A 24,164-nucleotide genomic window follows, 5' to 3' on the forward strand; every position below is an offset into this window, starting at 1 on the left:
TTCACTGAAAAAAGACACTTTTTTTGTTAAAGCTGTTCATTTACATTCATCAGAACAATTTTGAAGAATACCAATAAAAGGGAAAGCTAAAATGAATACTGAATTAGAGGAGGGTACTTACTGATGGGCAAGTAAACTCTAATTGGTAGATGTATTGCCTTGGAGAATATAAGAGTTTAAACTTTAAACCAAGCAAGTTGACTTTGATTGGTCAGTTCATTGCCCAGAGAAATGAAGAGGCAAATGGCTATCACCTATATTGTTGAGTTGAAACAGACACATTCCATACCCATGTTCTTTCTGTCTGTAAAGTATATTAATAAAGTAGCTTCCAGTACACACAAGCACGTACACTTTTGGCCCAACCGACAGGACTAAATTGGGTTATCGTGTAATTTCTCGTACAGCCATGATTACCCAAATAATGTCCAATTGCAGAATTTAATCTTTTTGTCAGTGCAAGCTGGTTGGGTATAGTCAGGAACCTTGCTTGTTGTGAACATCCAGAGGGAAATGCTATTTTGTATAATGTACCAGTCTTTGGGGCTATGGCCTACATCACAGCGATACTGAAACTCATATATCACACTATTCAGTTGTGTGAAAGGCAGAAATCCTTCTGACTTTATGGCTACATCCTCTTAATGGTGAACACCATTCATGTTGCTGTTGCACAGTTGGAATATGAAACACTTTGCTCCACATGTTGGAATATTCAAATGATGCCCTTTTTTGATGTTCTAGTTGAGAAATCTGCCAGGGGGTTGCCTATCTCTGTCTATTCTGATAGTCATGATTCGGAGATGCCGGTGTTGGACTGGGGTGTGCAAAGTTAAAAATCACACAACACCAGGTTATAGTCCAACAGGTTTAATTGGAAGCACACTAGCTTTCGGAGCTTTCGGATTAATCACCTGATGAAGGAGCATCGCTCCGAAAACTAGTGTGCTTCCAATTAAACCTATTGGACTATAACCTGGTGTTGTGTGATTTTTAACTTTATTCTGATAGTCTCTTTATTGGTCAGCATACTCATTGAGATTCCTACAGTTTATGCATAACATTATTGACCTATTTAGCAACTTCATAAATATGAGCCAAAGTATTTGTTCACCATATAAACTTGATGCTGACATAGGCATCCCACAGGACGATGGCAGCCCTCATCATATCATTTCTTTGCTGTATATCATGTAAACTCATGGAATACTCTAAAATGATCACTCTTGGTCTTGAAAAGTACCCAGACTACTTCAGATAAGATATATCAAAGTTTGAGAAACAGGTTGAGCAAGCTGCTTCACGCTGCTGCTATGCAATAGCAACATGAAAGTTCATCATTATCAGGATTCAGCGAACAAGCTAAAATGACATTCTGGCAACACACAAATAAGTGATATATGAATTTCAGTACCAGTGTGATGCCAAGTATGTAGATCATATTTCTTAAAGACTGGCAGATAATAACAAACAGCAGATCTCTTTTCCTGTTTGCAGCTAGCAAGGTACGGACCATACCCAACCAGTCCACTCATGTAAAACTCAGAGCATAATGATCAACATTACAAGTAATTCTACAATTTGACAAATAATTAATTAATTTGCTGTAGAATCTTGAATGAGCGAAGAATTAAGCTGACAGGCGATTTAGGATTGTCAGTTGGACTTTCTGTGTGGTGCACCTGCTTGTACTTGAATTGTTAATTCATGGGGTCCTGCTCTTTGTAGGTAGAAAGAACATATGAACGCACTGTACCTGTTTCAACTCAACAAAATAGGTCACAGTCATTTGCTAGTTCCCTTTCAGTGACCTGATGAATCAGAATTAATCCATTAGAATTGAAATCTAAGCAAAACCTGCAGTTAACAGACCATCATCACTAACTGCTGTGTTTTCCATGGAAACATCTCTGCTAATCAAGAGTCCACTTGTCAACCAATCAGCATTCTCCCTTCATACAGTATAGATGGTAATCTTCCCTTTAATTGGTACTCTTGCAAATTGTCCTGATGAGTGCAAGATGAAAAGCTCTTATAAAATTTGTCTCTTTTCAGTAATACATAAACTGTAATGGATAGCAGACAAGTTTCTTTTTTTAAACTAATCATTTGATCCCTTGTTTATATAACTTATTAATATACATTTTCAGACTAGCTATTCAGTGTAGCTGTATTTCAATTGCACCTAATACTTCAATACTTACACTCTACTCTCCAGCATTAGAAGTGTTGTTACAGCATTAAATCTGTTTTATAGGAGGATATTTATTATTTTAAAAGACTTTAAGGAAGATCGTGCAAAGATAGCTCAGTTAAATAGTTTGGCTTAAACCAAGTATGAGGGTTTATTTCTGGAAGAGTAGAATTAATATGTAAAGACGTTATGCTAAAGGTGTATCAGATCTCATTCAGACCACACTTGTGGTATTGTGCACAGTTCTGGTTACCAGATCATTAAAGGGATGTAGATGAACCATGAAAAGAAACTGGAGAGGTGCAGAAAGATTTACAGGCTTGGTGCCACTATTACGAGCTTATTCCAAGAGGAAAAGCTAACCAGCTTTGGTCCTTTGACCTTTGAAAGAGGCTTTATGGATAACTGAATAGAGGTTTCTAAAATTATTGAAGGTATTAATAAGACAGATACAGAGGGCAGAGATTTTGCTTTGGGAATCTGCCCTGTGGGGTGAAAAATTACTACTGTTTAAACTTTTATTTGGAGCACCTTTTCCATTGGCATGGAAACATTCCCATGGAAACAGGTTCCCATATCGATTTAGAATGGCAGATGGGTTCTTGAAGCTTGAGGGCCAATCAGAGGCTTCCAGTTTCAGAGAAGTAGTAGGCTGCAATTAATTGAGCTTTAACATAAAGGTTCCCCTCTCACCACTATTTTAAAAATGTAATCATAAGTTGGAAAAGCAGTCAGCCCATGAATGTGGAGTAAAAGAATTGCCTATACAGGGTGACTTTGGCTACAAGCAAGGAGGGCTTGTGGGTCTGCCTGATATTGTAACATCCCAGTCTGCTGGTGTCCAACTTTAGATTACTGCCCTAATTAAGGCAAATGATCTGCTTTAATCCATGAAAGCAAACTAGAAAATCCCACTTGGTGACTTTTGGCTGTCATTTTTAAAATTATTTCACAGAATGTGGCACGACTGGCCAGGCCAGTTACCTGTTTGATAAACATGCAGACCTGTATGAGAACTTTATCAAGTTGACTGATAACTCATTTTTAAGTTTGCTCAGTGTTGCTCCTGGCATATCCTCCTGTAATCTTCATTGAATTAAACTGGATACCACAGCTGATTGTAATGGTAGAGTGGGGGATATGCCAGGCCATTAAGTAACAGGCTGTAATTGAATACAATTCTGTTATTGTTGATGGTCTACAGCTTCAGACCTGAATAGCTAGATACTTTTGAAATTTAGCCCATTTAGCACATGGTGGTGCCACACAACATAATGGAGGGTACCCTAGATGTGAAGACAGAACTTCATCTCTGCTAGGACTGTACCCTGGTCACAATTTCCAATGCTGTCATATGCCACTGCATCTGAGACAGATAGATTGGTGGGGATGGCATCGAGTAGATTTTTATCTCTTGGTTGCCTCATCAAGTCACAGGCCCCTCCTAGTGGCTATCTCCTTCAGAACTCAGTTAGCTCTGTTTGCAGTGGTGCTACTAAGCCCCATTAGTGATGAATGTTGAAGTCCCCACTTAGAAAATATTCACCCCTTTGCTTCCTTTTCACCCTCTTTGCTTCCTCCAACTGACAGTCAACATGAAGCAGTACTGGAGGACTGATTTGTCAGTTGATGGGCTCTGTAAATCAATAGCAATTCAAGTCATTTTTTCCTGTCAATAAGGGAAATGTTGGGAAAGCAGTACACTGACCATCACCAGAATTTTCTGGCCCCGTGTCCCATTGATGGAGGCCACGAAATCCTGTCCAGAGGTTGTTTCCAGATTGTAGGCATTGTCATCAATATAAGATAGTCACTAAGAAATGAAATTCAATTGGTTCTGACATAACCACGATAGTTGGACTCAATGACCTGGTAGTGTGCTGTATATTATTAGTGATTGTATGTTAGCAAGAAACAGATATTCCATTAAGATCCAACAGTTACATAGTTAATATTTCTGTTATTTCCAATTCTTAGATTTCTGTGTGTTACGTAAGTTCACGACCTCACTCGATTAACATAAAATTTGAGGAGGTTTTGTTCAGTGGACTTCTACTCTACCTCTGTGACTCATTCGTTGTTGCCGACTTTCTCAAGAAATTCGTGTTTCTTAAAGGTAATAGATTGTCTGTTCTTTCTTACATATATTTTCTGACTTGGAAAATAAAGAATGGCCAGGGAAGGAGATTGTTTATATTTGTTTGCCTTTATTTGATGAGTGACTCTTATTTCTCATTCAGAATGTCCAGAGGCAGCATGGTATGGAAACAAAACTTAGATTACCCCTTGTCTGATAATCTTCTAAACAAATTGACAGTGTTCATATATTTATCCAGCTTATCGAGGGCAAAGTAACAATTTTGGCGCGAGGAATTTTACTTCCAAATTATGAATAATGTAGGCTTATTAACTACTGAAAAGAACATTTTGAATTTAAAAAGCCTGTTCATCACTGAGATGTATCATCTTATTTGTCCTCCATGGTCTAACTTCTTCAAGTTGTAGACATTATCTTCTCTGTCTTGATCCTTAATCTGTTTCGTGCTGGGACAAAGTATCACTTCACTTCAGCTGCTGCCTCAAGAGAACACTTAGCCAATAGGATTGATTATGCCCATTACTTATTCCAGTCCCTAAAATATAACTGCACTGTGTTTAAAAATATCTTAACAGACCTCGACCCCTTGTTTTGTGTGTATGTGTATGTAGAAGCTGAACTTTGAAAATTTTCTTTTTGTGAAACCATAAGTTACCATTACTCCTTTTGCAATTAAAGGTGCCACACTTTGCATGATTTGTCAAGACCGAAGTTCATTACGTCAAACAATTGTACGCCTGGAATTGGAAGATGAATGGCAGTTCCGGCTGCGTGATGAGTTCCAGACAGCTAGCAGCAGTGATGATAAGCCACTTTATTTTCTTACTGGACGGCATATTTAAATTAACTTCAGATGGCAAGAAACAATAATTACAGGTGATGGGTGGCACTAATAACAGTTTGATAAAGCACAATTTATAATTCCATGGAAGGGTAATGTGGCACAATTGTGTAGAAAAAGTATATCGAAATTAGGTCACTTTAACAAACGATTATATCAGAACAGAAACATAGTCCTCAGAGATGAGAGGGTGATGTTCTGACATCAGTAACTCCAGAAAAGAGTTAATTTTGTGATTTGTGAGGAAAACAGCTTTACGTACGACTTGGTACATCGACCTGTTCAACGTGGCAGAAAAAAAGCAGTATGAGCTGCAGAATGTGTATATGTCCATCATAGGTTTGACCAGTGCTACTCATTTTAAAACAAGTTGCAAGTACACCTGGTTCAAAGCAGAATGAACAACTCTTAATAGAAATGCTTCACTTGAAAGGAATGAAACCAAAGCAGTGGAGTGAAAGGAATTGAAGACTGTATGTTGAAGATTCTCCACGTCACCATTCTGACTGTATGTATTTACAGTTAAGCTCAGGGGTCTATATTTAGGTGATGCTGGAGAAGAGTCACTCGTAATCATGCTAACTATTCTCTTAATTTTTGTTGTGTATGATTTCATACTTACTTGCTGTAATACTTCACCCTTAAGGATTTTTTTTAAAGAAAGCTCACATTTCTTTTGAACATTTCAATCTAAATGCATTGGTAGGGAAACTGCAAGATTTAATTATATGATGTGGGTGTTGCTATAGATTTAATGGAATCTTGATTAGAACCATTTCTGACTGCACACGATGCAGGTATTGGTTAATCTGTAATTTCATTTAACTAAAATGTTTTTGTGCTCTTTTGTATAACCTCCCCAAGAGTACTTCTTTTATATATTGCACAGATGGTTGTATGTTTTTGCTTACACTTACAGCATTGTTTTCATTGGATTCTAATTTCATGCAAATTGCTATTAATAATGCATTGAATTAGTTTTTGGTTGGCTGAATGTGCAGTCTTGACATGTTGAAAATCAACATCTTTTCTATTTTAAATGTTAAATGCTGTTAAGAGGTTGAGGCATTCTGCATTTCAGTTTCTTTTTTGTACAACACATGAAAAGAGTAAATATGCACTCATATCATGTCTTAGTGTTCCCTTCTGTGTTGACTGTAATGTGTCTTTTTAATATTTTCATTTTTTTAAGAGATGCTCTGTAGGGATATAAATGAAAGTAAAAATTAATTTAGCTGTATTTTATCCACATGATCACTGTGCAACACCATTTCATGTTGACTATTTCTTGTAAACGATACAGCAGTCATGTCACCTAGAGATCTTCTATAATTCGTATGAGATACAGGGATAATATCAACAACTTGGAAAAAATAAAAACAGTTGTATTAAACTTTGAAATTAACAATGGCCCCATAAAATTGATAATCTGTACTTGTACTGCGAAATGTAAAATCATGACTGTTGACACACAAAAATATTAGAATACAAACATTGCAAATTGACATTTGTAGAGAAAAATCAACACATTTTTATATTATAATTGGAAAGTGTCTGTACAATGTTAAATTTAGACCATACAGGTATTAGCCTGCCAGCAGCAATATTCGTGTGCACTGATAGCTAAGGTGGACATTGAGGTTGCAGTTGAGTGGAAAAAAAATCATTATTAATGAGAGAACTTATAAAGAAACCACATTATTGTAAATATTGCCAATTAGAAGCAAACACCTATCTTTTATTTCAGTGTAGTTCTCTCTCCCTTTGCACTGTAAGCAATTTCTTGTCACAACAATAATAATTACAGAACTATTTCAACTGTTATATCGACTCAGTGTATGTGAGCTTTATACAAAAGATATAGCCGTAGAGGTTTATGGATTTTAAAGGATCCATGATATTGGTGTTGGGAGATGGATTATAGTAACATAAAGGGTAAGTCTTATTGTCACAGATCTCAGGTACCTTTGTATTACATGAATGTATTGCTGAAGTTCAAATTTCACTGGCAGGACATAATGCTACAATTTGCTTGCTATGGGCTGAGAATAGAAGTCACTAAATGAACTTTTGACCTCTACATTGTAAGTACTTGGTTTATATGTACTCTTGCAATAGGCTTTGTTTGAATCATATCTTGTCCTTCTTAAGCTAACCTTCAGTAATCGTGAAATCAATATATTTTGCTGTGCTTGGCAAACTGTCATGGTATAGCACCCAGTCTTGTCACTGAACTTTGTGCATTTTATCATTGAATGTATGCTGTGTTAGTTAGAACAACATTGTAAATTCACTTTTAAATTTGTAGTACATAATATAAATTCTTCTGCATTTGTTGTACTCTTAACGTACAGTGAACAAGTTAGACAGGCCAATTGGAAAAATAAGTGGAAATTCAAGTTTCAGGCTGGAGTGATAATTTTCTGTTCCCGTTTTGCTAAGGCTGTTCTCACACAGACTTCTGCTGTTTTTCTTGCAGGTAATTTCCCAGTATATTGTGTGTAGTGAACGTGAGGCATATTTTTATAAAATACATTGATTTTGCTACATGCTATGCAGGAAAGTTTTCCAAATGTTGGAATGTATTACTTTCGCGCCACTGATCTGCATTGGAAGGCTTCAGTTGCGTAGTACAGTTGTTTTCTATTTCATTTAGATCTAACTTTTATTTTGTTCTTTATTGCATTTCCAGTTTCAAACAACATATTAGTTCCTTAAAGCCATTCTTACCATAAACTACAACTACTCCTATTCAAAATAGCACAAGACACCGAATTGTCACTTTTCAATTTCAAAGCCTGCAATGAAGATGTTCAGTTGGAGAGGAAATTCTTAGACAAGAAAAGGAAGAACTAGTCCATGCATTTTTTTCATCCTTCACAAAATCTTCCTTGAAAGAATAGCATGAAGACAATACTGCTTATCATGTAGTTGCTTTCAAACCTAAAGCATCTAAAATTACTTCCACGTGGTTCTCAAAAGCATACAATTTGAGAACACTTGTAAATTTTGAATCATATGGTATTCAGCATTGACATGATTAAGTGATGTAACTTGATTAACTGTATTCTGAGTTTTAACTGAAAATATTGCAAAAATGCAACAGATCATATTAATACCACAAAAAAGTGATTCTCCATTTCTGCTGTAACTCTTCATGTTAGCAGCCAGTACTATCTGTAGATGGTGGAATCCCCTGACATCCAAAGAAACAGGGGGAAACTCATCCTGGTTGAAACCGATTACCCCAAGCCATTTGGCATTTCAAGGAGATGGTGATACTTCTAGCCCTCGGTCAATAGGAAGTTCCACCTTCAGCTGGCAGCCAATCTGACTTATCCCAGCAGCATCAGAAGTTGAAATGGATTAAGTCCTGAACCAGCGAAGTGTGGTGGTCTCAGGGTTAGCATGGGGCATGAGGCCTGGATGTTGGGTAATAGGGAGGTTAGAGGCTATTGGAAAAATAGGGATGGCAGGTGGGAAATCCAACATTGAAGAGGTCACAGGTGGAGGCACCACCTTCTTCCTCATGGAGGCCTACCCAAGAGGCATCCCTGTAACTGCTGAATTCCTCCAGCTACCCCAAGAAATGAAACTGAGAGAGAAAGGCCATTAAATGATCACTAAATGGCCATAAAACCTTTAGTAGGGGGTAAGGGAGAACTAGTCTATGCATTGTACATCCTGCCACAAAATGGTGGTCAGGTCAGGATGGAACAAACACCCAGGAGAAACTACTTTTTGCCCCTCATCCACTTTGCTACAGATTGTCTTCTTCAACCCCTTTGGTAGCTAAGGATGCATTTCTCAGAGTTTTTGCTTATGACAACATAGATAAAGTTACTGGATCTGATTTTATGTTGCCACAAGCAAAAACTGACGAATGCATCTTCAGCTACCAAAGGGATTGAAGAAGACAACCTGTAGCAAAGTGGATGAGGGGCAAAATGTGGTTTCTCCTGGTGGTGGGGGTGGGGGTAAAATTCCTTGATGGCCTTCCCACTGCCTAATGAAATTAATTTTGAAGATAAGCATGCCAGCGAATTGGCTGATATATATATTGATTTACCATACATGCTTTGATATAAGATTTTGTAGAATTTTGAACTAAGTAGCTAGAAATACAGTTTATTGATAAATTATATTTAACCAATCATATGTTGATCCACAGTTCTGTACCTCAATCCAATTTATGCATCTAAAAATTGAGATTCGGCCAACAGTAAAGGAACTACAATTTTCCTCACGTACAATACTTTTCACAAAACTTTAACTATATCAGTAACTTCCTTTTGTCAGTACTGATTACTGCATCCAAAATTTATACCAAGTGTTCCCAAAATGACGATCAGTTCTGTGCAGATTTTGTGGGCCCCAGATGACTTAAAACATTAGCAATGAATTTGGCATTTCAGAAGAATATCTTCAACAGCTTCCAAGACATAGGGTTGGGGTGAAGAGTCTTTTTGTTTTAAATGGAGCATTGATGTTTTATTTTTGACAACATTGTGGCAGTCCATTTATTTAATGCTGGTGATAAATGAAGCTGTTAGGAAGGGCTGAAAATGTTAGCAGATCTTCTAGTCTATCAGATAACATCTTTACCCTTTGGTCAAGGTGGGAGTAGGAAAAGTGTCTTTAAATGTCAAGTACTGACTGCAATGGTCCTCACAAAACAAGGAACCACTCTCACCTGTCATTTTCAACAAGGCGGCTTTTGAATTTGATCAGATTCACTCGACAACGAGAGACAATCGAGGGTCAGTGATGTTAAGCATATAGCCGGTGAGAAATTCTTAGCCATATTCTGACGTAATAGGGCAACATGGTGGCTCAGTGGTTAGCACTGCTGTGTCATAGCATCAGGGACCCAGGTTTGATTCTACCCTCAGGTGACTGTCTATGGAGTTTGCTCAATATCCCCATGCCTGCATGGGTTTTCTCCAGGTGCTCCAATTTTCAGCTACAGTCCAAAGATGTGCAGGTTAGGTGGATTGGTTATGCTAAATTGTCCGTAATGTCCAGGGATGTGCAGGCTAAGAGAATTAGCCTTGGGAAATGTAGGGCTAGAGAGATTTGGTAGGGATGTGGATCCGGTGGGATAGTCTTCAGGGGGTGATGTAGGCTCGATGGGCAGAATAGCCTGCTTCCACACTATAGGGATTCTATGATTCAATGAACTGTTCCAAGGTCCACATCAAGGAAATCCTTGGTTAGAGACTGAGTAAGTTGCAATCATACAAGGCACTTCAACCACAGGAGATAGATTTTATACTTGCTAATCTTCTAACTTTCACATACACCTTTGTTTCTTGGTTTGAGGCTCTTTGCCTCATGTCGTTCTTGTGAAAATATAATTAAACAATTAGGCTTTGGCAGAAACATCACCATTGACAATAATCACAACAGGTATTGGTTTCCAGGTTCTGTTTCCCTTCTCTCACAATCTTTCAAACACCATTACATCTTAACACTGTCTCAAAATCTTTCACAGTCACTAGCTCCATCTCCAATTTAGCCTACAACACCATTCTTTCAGTGTGGCTTACATTTTAAATCTACCATGCTGGTAAAATGAACAGACACTCTAAAATTTAACAACTTATCTTTTTTTTCCTGGATAAAGTTGGTGCACTTGTACCAATTAGTTGAAATAGAAGTAATATGTGAAATATCTCATCAATTGAGTAAAAAGTAAAAGCTGAAAACGCCATCCTGTATTCTTTATTTTAATGTGGGAGGAAAAGTCCCACTCCAGCCTGAATGTCCCTTTAAGGCTTTCCTGTTAATTCTCCCTGTTGATTTGAATAGTTTACTCAATGGTCTGTATAGGTAAATTCATTCCAAAAAAATGAGTACTACACCTGAAGGTGAGTAATTTTTTTTGTTGCATGTAAACAGTAGTTGATTCAAAACTAGTGTTAGATTAGCTATAGGATATGAACAACTTAACTGTGAAGCTTAAATTATGCAATGGATTTTTGTAACTCCATAGGATGTTTTATCTAATTGCTGCTTTATCATTATGTTAATTCTGAATTTAATTACTTTTTGGATTCCTAAATATGGTAAATTTTGTTTTACCAACCAGACCTACCTCAAATTTCGATATTTGTACAACGTTTGTGTTAAATTGTCTTACTGCAATTGTGGTTCCAGTTTGTTTCCAATGTGTTAGTTTACGTTGAATGTATTAAATTGACATTTAAACCGAAATATTGGTGGAAATGTTTTTTGTGAATATTTTTATTTAAATAATTTTCCATTGTGAAGGATATGAAGCTATACAATTAATATTTACAAGGTAAATTATTTATTCAAAATATTAATTAGACAATTAGAACATGATGAATGGACAATCAAAACAACTTCTAGCATTTATATTATACAGATGTATTTGAATATATAGCAACGTAAGAGACCACTCAGCTCAACCAGTCTGTGGCATTATTTATGCTCATCTCATCCTTCCTCATCTGGAATAATCCTCTATTCCTATTTCTCTATAAATGCATCACTTCTAATTTCCCAAGTACTGTATTTTCACATTCTCACATGTGTAATTTATGTACATTAACACAATGTGTCATACATGTCCCATGAGCACTTCAAAGAAGAGAGAAATGGATGTTGAACACATGTTAGAAGAAGACTGGGACATGAAGACATGGTTGGAGGCAAAGGTTTTGAAGATTGCCGATAGATGTATTAAAGTGGAAGGTTTCAGGAAATCCAGGATCACAATGGCTACAAACTGAACCAGTAAAAGGTAAGAGGAACAAAAGTAAAGTAGGATACAAGGTGAAATAAATCATAATGGGAATTCTTCACAATGAAACGAAGACAAGAATTTTTAAACGTATTTAAGAATGGATGTCATTATATAATGGTGGGTTTGAGGAGGAGCAGAGTGCATTTGTGGTTGGTGGTGAATTACTTTGGATTCTCCATTGAAATGGTTAAATCTTTTGACAGATACCCCATATATGGTTTCTCTGTTAGCATAACCAGAGGTCTGACTGTGTTGTCAGGGATGAGGTGACAGTTTGAACCGGGTGTAAATTTTATAAAAAGTATCCTGAATGCACATATCAAAAATACACGTGGCACTGTTTTTTTTAAGGAAAAGGAACTGGTTGGAAGACCTTATAATTGAATTTTACTGACCACTGATTCCAATGAATCTTCCTTCAGTGAAAGGTTATATGACTATTTTAAAATGTACATGGGCTGTTAATTTTTCACGAAGGTGAGAAATGTGGTGACAGAAAAGCATTGATTGGGAAATAATTGCAGTCCGTTTATTGTTTCCTATCATAGAATCATAGAAATGTACAGCACAAAAAGAAGCCATTCACTCCATTATGCCTGTACAACTCTTTGAAAAATCTTATGTCCATAGGTTTTGTGGAACTCAAGTTCTATCCATGAGTACCTACTCAAGAATGACGTATGGAATTAGTTTCCACCACCTTATGGAGGTGGAATATTCTAGATCTTGACAATTGTTAGTCTAATAATGTATCATCTCATCTTCCCTTTCACGAATGTTTCTAAATCTACTGTGATTGAACCATCAAACTCCACTCTATTAAAAATCTGTCAGAATGAAAACCTCTTTTACATTGCTCTTCAAAATTCTCCCCATTGTGACCCCATTTTCAGGCCTGAAAATAGTGCATTTCCAACATGTGGAAATCCTGGAATGGCAGGGAAGAGAGCTGCAAGAGTAGGTAATTAAGCAGCACCTTTTCACTGGGCTTCTGGAACTGGAATCGGGCCTCAAAAATTGGCCACTTAGGCCATGCCTGCCTTTAAAAATGAGATTTAAAAGGAACCTTGCATCTGTTAGCATTTGGTCAGAGTTGCATGACAGCACTGCTTCCTCAGGAGCTTACGAGCCCCAGATTTTGGCTCCTGTGACCCCACTGAGGTTATGACCCACACTTTGGGAAGTGTTGTTCTATTAAGTCATCTCTTCCAAGGAAGCAGTCCTAACTGTTCTAAGTACTCTTCATAACTGGAGTCTGTTATCCTGGTAAGTCTCAATCTTCGGTGTCTGCAAAATCATGAATTCACCTATGTGCACCAAAAAAATCAACAAAATTCAATATCAGAGGGCAAAACTCACATCTGTGATATTAACCTGCTTTTAAACAAGCTATGCAAATTTCATCATTCACAGGTTACTCAGGAACTGAACCCTCACAGATATGGAGGAATGACTATATATCATATGACTTCTTAACCACTTGATCCACCTGACCTGATACCCCTCAAGGTCTGATTCTCAGTACTTCCCAGCCTCTTACTGTTCATAATATATTCCCTTGCCTTGTTTATCCTGCCCCGAAACGTCGATTCTCCTGCTCCTTGGATGCTGCCTGACCTGCTGCGCTTTTCCAGCAACACATTTCCAGCTCTGATCTCCAGCATCTGCAGTCCTCACTTTCTCCTCCAAGTGAATCACCTCCTATTTATCTGGATTGAATTCCATTTACCACTGATCAACCCATCTACACCCTCTTCACTATTGATCACCTTGTCAATTTTTGTATTGCCTGCAAACTTGCTGATCACCCTCTCCCCCCACCCCAACATTAGAATCTAAATCATTTATATAGACCATAAATAGCAAGGGCCCCAACACTGACTTGTGGGACTCCACTGGACACAGGCTTCCACTTACATAAACACTCAAGTATCATCTTCTGCTTTCAGCCACTAGGCCAATTAAGAATTCATTTTACCAAATGTCCATAGAGCCCATGGGCTACCATGCGAAACCCAATCAAAAGCAATATTAACAACTCTCTTTAAAATAATGAAAGGACATTGAGACAATTCAGCAAAGACCAAATTCCAAAGCAGTAGGAAACAGAGTGACAACTTGGATAAAGATAATCCAAACTTTACAGTATGTATTACTGATTTTGGCATAATATTTAGTGAATGGAACTTAAGTGTTCGGTTTTTAATTATTACTTTTCATTTTGGTTCTTTAAAGCTAGTTTAACCTTCACTGAATGACACATGAAAAGGGAAGGAAAGAGCAAATGTTTTGGTGCAGTAATTCTAGTTATTTTAATCAACCAGTTCAGACATGTTCTCACACACCTCCAAGTCAGCTGGGACTTGAACTCAGAGCTTCTGGCTCACTACGACTGCACCAAAGACCCCCAACTTTTGGACATGCTTTTCTGATGACATCAAAGTCTATGCAATGTATGAGTAAACTGACTGTGGCAGTGTGCTGCAAGAGCCCATTGAACTGAGGGAAGTGAAAGGAAAGTTGTACTGGACAGAGACAGGATGAGCATTGATTTTTTTTTGAGTGAGATTGGCGTAATTATTGTTCTCTTTATCTGCTGCCAAGAGTTCTTAAGTATTAATTTATTTGCGATTGGAGAAGAATTGAGCTGGTGTGAGTGGTTTATCCAGTTATTGTGATACACATTGAAAGTTTTATTCCATTGCTGCTTGAATTAGAGCAAACAGATCACAAGTTCAATGTATGTTTTAAAAAGAGTGCTGTGGGAGACCTGAATACTGGCATCAGCACTGGGGAAAGGGAGAGCTTATTCCTCTGGGATGGGCTTAATTTAAACCTGGGCTGGGACCAGTGTCTAGAGTTAAAATAATGAATGGGTATTGGGATGGTTTACAAAATGACATTTTTCTTATATTCAGAAAAAGTATCAAAGATGACGTCAACAAAACAAATTGGACAAAAACAAGCAGTATAGACTTGCAAGGGGCAGTGATTTTAAAATCATGATAATATGGCATTAAAGGCTATGATCAGCCACATTAGGGACATTTAAACAGTTCTTGAATAAGCATATGGATAATGTTGGGATAGTGTAGGGGAATGAGCTTAGATTAGTTCACAGGTTGGCGCAACAGAGGGCCGAAGGGCCTGTATTGTTCTATGTTCTATAACACAAGGTAAAATAGAAAAAATACTAAAGGTACAACATCTGAATTAGAAACAAAATAGATTAGTTATTAGTAGAGATAGAAGTAGGAGTACTTTACCACCTCAAGACCCTTGGGAAATATCATTAATACTCTTTGAAATGTAAAGACAGACTTACTAACATCAGCATCCCTAAAGCAGCTAATAGTACCAACAGCGAGTCCATGATCATCCGAAACAGACTCCACTGGTTCAGCCACGTGCTTAAACGGCCTGAATTCTGATTACCAAAGCAAATCTTCACCCAACAAAAGAAGCAGTTTCTTCCAGATCTCCTGATTCGGACTAACAAGCAGACCACAGCATCTCCTGTCAAACTCTGGGCAGTTCAGTACAAGTAGGAGAGACTGAGGGTACAGTCTGCCTGAAAATGGCATATGGTGCTTTTTCAAAAAGCAAAGTTTAAAAGCCCAGTCTTAAGGAAGAAGAAATTCATGAATGGTTGAGTGAGTGATTATATAGGGTGAGATGAGTAGGTGGCTAGTCATTTATGTGGGGCAGTCAAGTGATCGGGGGTGTAGTTGAGTACTCGGGGATACTTAATAGTTGGGTGAGTGTGATTTGCTAGTATCACTTATGGCATTTTCTAACTGTTAGACCAGGTATTAAATTGTTTCACGTTTCCTGGGTACCTAGATAAATTCTGTACATCTAGCCCAATTCTCTGCTGAGATTAGGGTCAAAGACATTCGTGCAGGGCCTCAGAAAGCAGGTATCATACAGAAGTTCCCAGGTAGGTCCTTATGCACGTTCAATCATCTCCCAACATACGTCTTATCTGTCTATCTCCAGTGGTGTACAGGCAGGACTATTTGGGACAAAGCATTCGTTTAATGTTCCTTTTGCCCTCTAATCTATATTTACTTTTGCAAATTTCAAACATTTGTCCTATCTATAGAAGCTTTCACAATTTGTTTTTCAAACGCTGTACATTTTTTGGCAACACTAAATCTTTTCCTTAAGTCTGTTACTACTTTTTTTTTGGTGGTGATTTTATTTGGGAAAATGTATATTTTTTGCAGGTTTGCATTCATTCATGATTTGTTGTCATATCTTAGAATTTAGTTGTCCAATTTTCCAAGTTAGCTGAACTAACTTGGTTCTCAGACCTTTTGTTCAGATTTAAGAACCTTAGCTTCACCCTTTATTACAATTGCTGTTATTTATTTTATACTGTATTTTAAAAAACGTATTGATTCTTTGACTTGATCAAGAAAGCTATCCTGTTATCCTGTATATATTCTGCAAGCTTCAGCAATTTACTGGTCCTTGCCACTCTGCAACCACCTTTTCCATATCTCTTCTAAATGTTCTGCTCCGAGTAGGGACAAACTTCTTTAATGAAGAAATTCAAGCTTGCAGATAATAGCATAAAATGGCAATATTTCATGCTTTAAAACATTTTCTGAAACAAATAAAATAACAATTAAGAAAACACCACCTTTATAAGCAGCATATACCTTGTTCTTACGAAAACAAACCAAACTTTCTTTGATCTCGAACAATCAAACCATAGGTTGTCAGACAGACGAACTTTCTTCCAGGTGCTCCACTTTCTTTCCACAGGTGTGCAAATTAGATGCTAAATTACAGTGTCTGGGGTTAATCCTGGTAAAGGTGGAGATATAGGCATAGGTATCTGGGTCTGGATGGGATGCTCTTTGGAAGACTGGTGCAGACCAAATAGGCTGGATGACCTCTTTAGCCCTGTAGGGATTCAATTATCCTAAAGTAATTGAGTTAGTATTAAGATACTAAAAGTCTACTCTGAATTTATTACCACACAATGTGTACATATCATTTGTTAGTCTATTTGCATAATTAATACATTTCTGTGTTCTTAAACTTGGATGTTCAGTAATAGCTAGGATAGTAAAATTCTGAAAACTGATTTTAAAAACTGGATGCAACTAAGTATTTGTTAAAGACAGCTCCAAAAGACAAACATTTGCCAGATGAGGTTAGAATTCAGGACTATTTTTGTCAAATTACATAACATCTCTGGGGTGGGTGAGCATAGCACCTTCATTGTTTTGAATTTTAATCCAAGCTAGCTATATTGATGAAGCAAGTGACTTTTGTGTTCAGTTTGTGAAATAAACAGGAAACAATTTGGATTGGACCTTTAATTTTAGAAGATTGTTTAGTGTTAGCTTTTGAAGCCAGATATTTAATTAAGATTTTGAAAGTTGAGTTTTGAGCATCACACCACCCCAACTTGGAAATATATTGTTCCTACACTGTCGCTAGGTAAAAATCCAGTATTCCATCCTTTACAGCACTATGGGTATACCTACACTATATGGACTACTGTTGTTCACTTTTTTCAAAAGCAGTGATGGACTGTAAATGCTGAGTTAACCTTTCACACCCATGTCCTGTGAAAGAATAAAGGAAAACTGAAATTATTCCTAGCTCTAACATACAACCTGGTTTCCAAAAGCTCCATTTCTCCTAGAACAAGTTCGAATGTCCAGAAATCTAAAGCCGTCTCTCTGCAGCAATTATCCAGCCCTGCAAATCAATTGCACAATCCATTTTCTTCTGTATTCAATAATTCTTGGTGCTGGGAGTCACCTCGATGACATAACAGTAGTAGAGGTGCGGTTTATTAATACTAATAACTTGAAGAACCTCATCCTTCTTTCTACCTTTATTATTAGTAAAGAATGTGGATACCATCTATGGCTGTTTATCCTTCTCTCCTCACTCTGAAACCAGTGATAGTTTTGATGGGCACAATCCTGAAATTATGTCTGCAAACACTGAAATGCCTGTTTCACTAATTATCAAATTCCCCGTTCCTATTGTTTATCTAGTCTACCTCCTGCCCTGCCTGTGAACTGACCCATCACTGATATCACTGTGTATGCCTGTATTCCTTTTGCCTGTACTATCTAAGAGGGATCATCACTCCCTACAGTATTCACAATATTTACTCCAAAGCCTTTAAAAAGCATACAGGCGACTCTTTGGAACAGTTATAATTAATGTTTGAGTGCCACTCCCTTCTTGCTTCTTATGAGGAACTACAGATTTCTGGCCCAGACTTCTGAACCAGTCCTCTTGAGAAATACTGAGTATATTTCTTCTGGGAATCTTCCACTGCAGCACAGGATCATATTGAGTGGTCAAGCCACACAATCTTTACAGTACTAAAACTCTCAAGTCATAAGTGGGTGAGGATAGCAGTAGAATAACAAATGGATGAGGAAGGGCCATAGGTGGGCAAGGGGTCCAAATGGCAGATTAGAGGTGGTAGGGCTCGACAGCAAGGTGGAAGGAAGTCAGTTTTACAGTCTATACCTACAAGTTTTCCTCACTAACTATACAAATAATTCAGTTAAAACTCTGTCTTGAGACTCTGATTTAAACAACTTGAAGACGTTTTTAGAGGCTTTTAAATGCTGTATAATTGTTCTTTAAAATTTTCAACTTTGGACACTTGCAAGGTAGTCCATGCCTCAGAAGCTCTGAGGGATGCTGGTTGGGAAAAATGAACAGTGACAATCTTCCAAATGAAAGATTCTGATATTTTTCTCTATTAACTAAAATCTATAATATCTTAAGAGTGTTAAGTGGGTGACAGTCACATAATAGTAACGTAGTCTAGAAATCCACAGTTCAGGCTAATGCTCCGGGGACACAGGTTAGAATTCCACCATGGCAGCTAAAAAATTTGAATCCAATTTTAAAAATGTGGTACTAAAAAGCTAACCTAATGGTAACCAGTTCATAGTCATAACGACTGATCTGGTTCACTAATGTCCATTTGCAATTGAAATCTGCCATTATCTGGTCTGGCCTACATGTGACTCAAAAATAACCACATTGCTGTGGATCTAAAGTACCTTGAGCAATTTTGATGGGTAATAAATGCTGGTCCAACCAGCAATGCCCATCAACAAATATAAATTACTCAAGTACCTAATAGTCTTAACATTTTTTCCAAGTGTGAATGATGTGCAATTGGTAGCCAATCACCTTGCTTCCCTTACTTTCCTCTCTATCCAAATGATCATGAACCATTAATTACCTCCGAGACAGTGCTATAGTGCAGAAGCTCAATATTCAATCCTTGCAGACTGTCCATTTCTACCTTTTGCTTGTCAGCCTGAAGTAAACAAGCCCGAGGCTCAACATCAGGGACACCTTCAGCCTCACTATGGAAACCGTTCTAAAAACGCACACAGGCACAACTGAATTTCCAGACCAAGTGAGAGGTCACTTAAATTAGGCAAAGGAAACAAGATGGCTTATTTCATTTTAACTGTAATTTGGCTCACTGACTAATTCGTCCATAAGTTCAAACTCAAAATCTCAACCAAGAACACACTACTGCATCAAGTAACTAATTTACACTAGTAACTAATTTATGTTTATGGTCCCATAGTTTCGACTTCCTCAAATTTGAAAACATCTCCAACTAGTCTATCAAATATTTTCACAACTTTAAGACTTTTTCAGGTCAGTCCTTGCTGCTGGTTTGGTAAAGAGCTCAAACCCTGCTAAATCTTTTCCAGCAGGTCTAAGTACTAGATTTGCACTTTTACCAATATTTTGTTATATTACACATAAAACCTGGTAATTCTTATCAGAGTTCCACATCATTACTCTTGTCAACTGTTCCCTAATTTGAAAGGTAAAAGTGCATTCGAATTAGGATATGTCCAAGTCAAAAGGTCAGACATGACAGCAGTGGGCATTGGTCTCATTGAAATGTATCAACAATACTGTAGCATAAAGTGTATAAAAGGCTCCGATTTAAATTAGAAACAAGAAATTAATTCAAATTACAGAACTTATTTGCATTTTAAAGACAGCACCAGGTTTTCAAAACCAACATTGGTGATGCACAGTAATATTCACCATAGAATTTGTTAATAACCTGTTCAGGCAATGTGGAAACATATTCAACAAAGACAAGGTGTTTAGTTATTTTGTTTTGGACATGGAGTGGCAGATTGGAAGCAGAGTAGAAGATGGAAGAAAAGTTGAATCAAGTGGATCAATCAAAAGTCACCCAAGGCTGCAGCAGTGTTTCAATGAAACAATGGTCACAATCCAGAGCTAACGGTAGAGCTTTTGTCAACTGAACAGCCCACAAAAAGCTGGTCTGTCAGAAACCTTGGGGAACCCATAACTGATTCTGCTATGTGCTGCAGAGTTATCAGGATGAGTTTGTTAAGGCACTTGATTTCTGAGTAGATTCTGATAACTCTACTGGGTTACCTGGCTGGTAGGGAACATTGCAATAACGCTTACACTTCAAACCACAAGTGACAACAAGGCTCCTGATCTCATTATCATGTTTCAAGTTGGTCACATATCCACCTTTCAGCTTCAACGAAAGCCTGAAATAAGTTAGAAATTTGAGACTTCAACCAAACCTGGCAAAACTTGACCTAATTTGGAATGGAGACAACCAAGCTGAAAAAGTGCAAAATCTACCAAAAAGTCTTTTAGTTAAACCTACTCCAGCAGTTTATTAAACTACATTAATTTGCTGACTTGCACAATTTACCAGAAATAATTCACCTAACGAGCACATAGCCCTCCAACAAATCAGATTTATTGTATTAGCAAAGTCATTTATAAATTAAATTCAGAACATTTTCCTACTTACAAATTATTTAAAGAGGAACAAAATACACATAGCATTACGTATCTTCCAATGGGATGCATTATAAATTGTCATTTCCTTTCAGAAAAACACAGAACAGGCATGTAACCAAATCACAAAATAAAGTTGACCAAGATAACAAACACACAAGAATGGTATCAGCTACAACTTATGGGCAGGGGGCTGTATTTTTCTACTCAAATTATTAAACAATGTGCAGTAACCTTCAAAGTTAGTTCCATAAAAGACAAATATAAAATTAACGTATTCACTAAAAAAAAAGTTCAGTTTTTCAAACATTGTTAGTACTCAGTTGTACAGTGTCTTAAAACTGTAGATTTCAAAGTTACCCGTTTAAGCAATTGTTTAAATGCAAATATAGCTTATATGATTTGCTTTTAAATATTTCAGAATTAAAGAAAAAATGTCAGCCCAGAAAGTTAATTTCAACCCATCTGCATATGGTCTATTTTATAGTGCATATATAGTACTAGGTACAGAATGATCATGACATTAATAATTTTAGCCTCCTCCCAAACAGATCTAAACTGGTAATATACAATATTACGTATAGATTTATACCACATAAAAGTTGCAGAGGGTTATGCGATAACCTGTAAGCAATACTGATAATAGCATATGACCTTAGGCCACATGACATTCCCCAGCATTTAATAGTTTGTAAAAATAATCATTGTACCATTATGGTATAAACAGAAACACCACCTTGGGAGCAATGGGATACTGAAAGACAATAGGTAAGATGATGTCATATAACCTGATTTCAATTTTAGAACTGCATCTTCAGGACTTGGGTAAGTTCTGCATCCTGCTGTTCCCAACTTGATAATTCTACACTTATTTACAAATCATTAGAGGTAAACTAACATCCTGAACTTGGGCAACTGAAAAGATGAATGGGTATATGATCAGTTCTAGAATTTTTTCTTCTGTAAATTACTGATTAGATTTTATTGTGTTGAGGCTTTGGATTGCTGTAAATAGGATAAGTAAATGTTTTTAGTAACAATGAAGTCAATACTAAAACCTTTCACATTAAAGTGTTGCTTTAAACCACAAGCATACTGACATATATATTTATAATTGCCACTTCAAACATTGTTAGTAATTAACCTTTAGTTGAAACAATATTTTAATTTTAACATACCAATTCACTATAGCCTGAAACAAAAATCATTTTAAGTTCAAGCAACACAAGAACGTTTTCCTTATGTCCAAATGACCCAGGTTAGGTGTATAAATGCACCAGTCCAGGAGTCATTCATTCAATACATTGAGATTCTACACATTATGGCTTAACTAGGGGCCTCCAATGGCTTACAGTGGCTCAATCAAATCTTGGCACAATCTTACTGTGGAGAAACATCCCTTGATGAATACATGTAAAATATTTGCAAGCTGTATAAAAATCAGCAGGTTTAAAGATACAAAACTGATTTTACACATTAGATCTTCAAAATGGAGGCATTTAAATTTCAATCCTATTGGGACATATACTCTGAATTTTATAGTTTCAAAACTATCGCATGATTCAACTACAAATACAATAGAAAAGATAAATAGACTGATTTGTGACATCTCCAGGCTGGATTTCTTATATACTTTTTAAAAGCATAATCCTAAGTGTTGTTTAGGCCTGTTTAGTTCTGATAAAACTATACGTTATTTAACATGACAGAAGAAGTTTTAAAAGGCAAGTTCTTCAGCCTCTTGCCTTCAGATCTAATTGTTCTCTCCATCACAAATCAAAAATCAAGACTCAATAGTACAGATCAAAAACAAACAGCATGGAAGTGGGAGGAAATAGAGGTCGTCAGTAAATTTTACTGCAGTGTTTATCACAGAGGTTGGTCATAACCTTTCAATCATGTTTTGAAGAAATAGCTTGCTTACAGATGTTATTGCACAGGTTCTCCCTTTAGAGTTTTAAAATAAAGCCTATGAAAGTTACTGTAGTTATCCAATAGAGAGTTAGACCAGTTGAAACCACTGCATTTAATCTCAAAGTTTGACCTACACTAAAAAGGCACAATCAGATTTATATATGCTACTCTTAGTAAATTACACAAATCTTTTCAAAACCAGAGTCAAGACACTAATACCAGGTGCCCATTTTCCTTCATCTTGGACACCAAATATTGCAGTGGTTTAACATCAATACTAAATGAGGTATTACATTTTGAACAATGACAACTGGAGATTTCCAGAGATTTTAATAGTTTGATAAAATATGCAACTAAATCAAACAACTTCAAAAGCAGAGTTTTTACTACAGCGGTCCAATTTCCCTGAAAGCAAACTAGGAAAGTTCCAGTATCATCTTCTACAATGACCTAGATATCAGACCACTCACTTCATTCTCCCAAAGGAAAAACTGACAAACCAAACAAGTCATAGAACCGTTTAGAAACACCAACACTAATTGTCTTAGTTTTATAGCATATTTTATGTACATTGTATAACAAGTTTTCAACATTTTTACAGTTAATGATTTGCCTGCCTTACATAAAATCTGTAAACATGAATAAACTAAAAGGCATGCTTTTCTGAAAGAGTCAAACTATTTCAGTTTCAAAATAAAAATAAAAATCAGATTTTTCAAATGTTACTGCATCCATTCCAGTTTTCTAAAATATAAAAACAACCATTTGGTTGCAATCAGTCCTGAGTTCACATTAATAAAAAGTAACAGTTCCTTCAGTCTAGCTCCCAAAAACATGGGTCACATTTGTGAAGAGTTCACACACAACTACACCAATTGTCAAAAGCTGTATTAAGACATCATCACCATTAATTGCGAAGTCTCATATCAATCTGTGAGGTTAGCTGACAAAGTTGTATACAAGGAATCTGGGTGTTCCACAATACTGCGTTGCAAAGAGTTTGCCATCTGGAGTCGGGTCGGAGAATGCAATCTCATCTTTACTCAAATACGATCCATATACAAAACTGCTCCTGGAAAAATAATAAATGTTTTATTTTAAAATTGAATACAGTATCATTGTCAGTAAATTAAAGGGCATAACCTGCTAAACATGGCTGGACATTTTTGGGTCCAGCTTCACATACACTCTTGATTTCCCCTTGTTGCACAAAAGATGTTCCTTTAGATAATTAGCGATTTCCACACCTTACACATGTCCCTCAAAACTACATTTCAGAGTCAGTTTAACCAAATTAATGAAAAAAATTCTAAATACATTTCTTTATGGAAATATAAATATCATTTACATAACACATCCAATTAGATGAATGCTTCACACCATTTTATTGGAGAAGTGGGTTTTGGAAGTGAGCAATTTAGAATAGAGAAAAAAGGGCAAGAAACAAAGATATGATCGAAGTTTTAATTAAAGCAGGAGGTTAAAAGAAGCAAGAACGTAGTGCATTTATACTAAAATATACCAT

At 36.7% G+C, this 24,164-nt stretch overlaps 2 protein-coding genes across 4 annotated transcripts in view; one reads left to right on the top strand and one right to left on the bottom strand.

The window, feature by feature from the left end:
• greb1l (GREB1 like retinoic acid receptor coactivator) overlaps nt 1-8,941 on the top strand; it is a 351,285-nt gene extending 342,344 nt beyond the window's left edge. For all 3 annotated transcript variants that reach the window (XM_043688237.2, XM_043688239.2, XM_043688240.2), the window contains 2 exons: nt 4,172-4,310; nt 4,971-8,941. In XM_043688237.2, coding sequence (XP_043544172.1) covers nt 4,172-4,310; nt 4,971-5,134 — 303 coding nt within the window. In that variant the 3' untranslated portion in view covers nt 5,135-8,941. The remainder of the gene's footprint in view (nt 1-4,171; nt 4,311-4,970) is intronic.
• A 14,195-nt stretch (nt 8,942-23,136) lies between these two features.
• Nucleotides 23,137-24,164, bottom strand: part of LOC122549046 (N-acetyltransferase ESCO1-like) — a 42,782-nt gene continuing 41,754 nt past the window's right edge. Inside the window, exon 10 of the mRNA XM_043688228.2 lies at nt 23,137-23,711. Within this exon, the coding sequence (XP_043544163.2) occupies nt 23,579-23,711 (133 nt within the window). The 3' untranslated portion in view covers nt 23,137-23,578. The remainder of the gene's footprint in view (nt 23,712-24,164) is intronic.

This window comes from Chiloscyllium plagiosum, unplaced genomic scaffold, assembly GCF_037043375.1.
Source record: "Chiloscyllium plagiosum isolate Xiang-an unplaced genomic scaffold, Cpla_swu_hap1 HiC_scaffold_4, whole genome shotgun sequence".
Classification (NCBI taxonomy): domain Eukaryota; kingdom Metazoa; phylum Chordata; class Chondrichthyes; order Orectolobiformes; family Hemiscylliidae; genus Chiloscyllium; species Chiloscyllium plagiosum.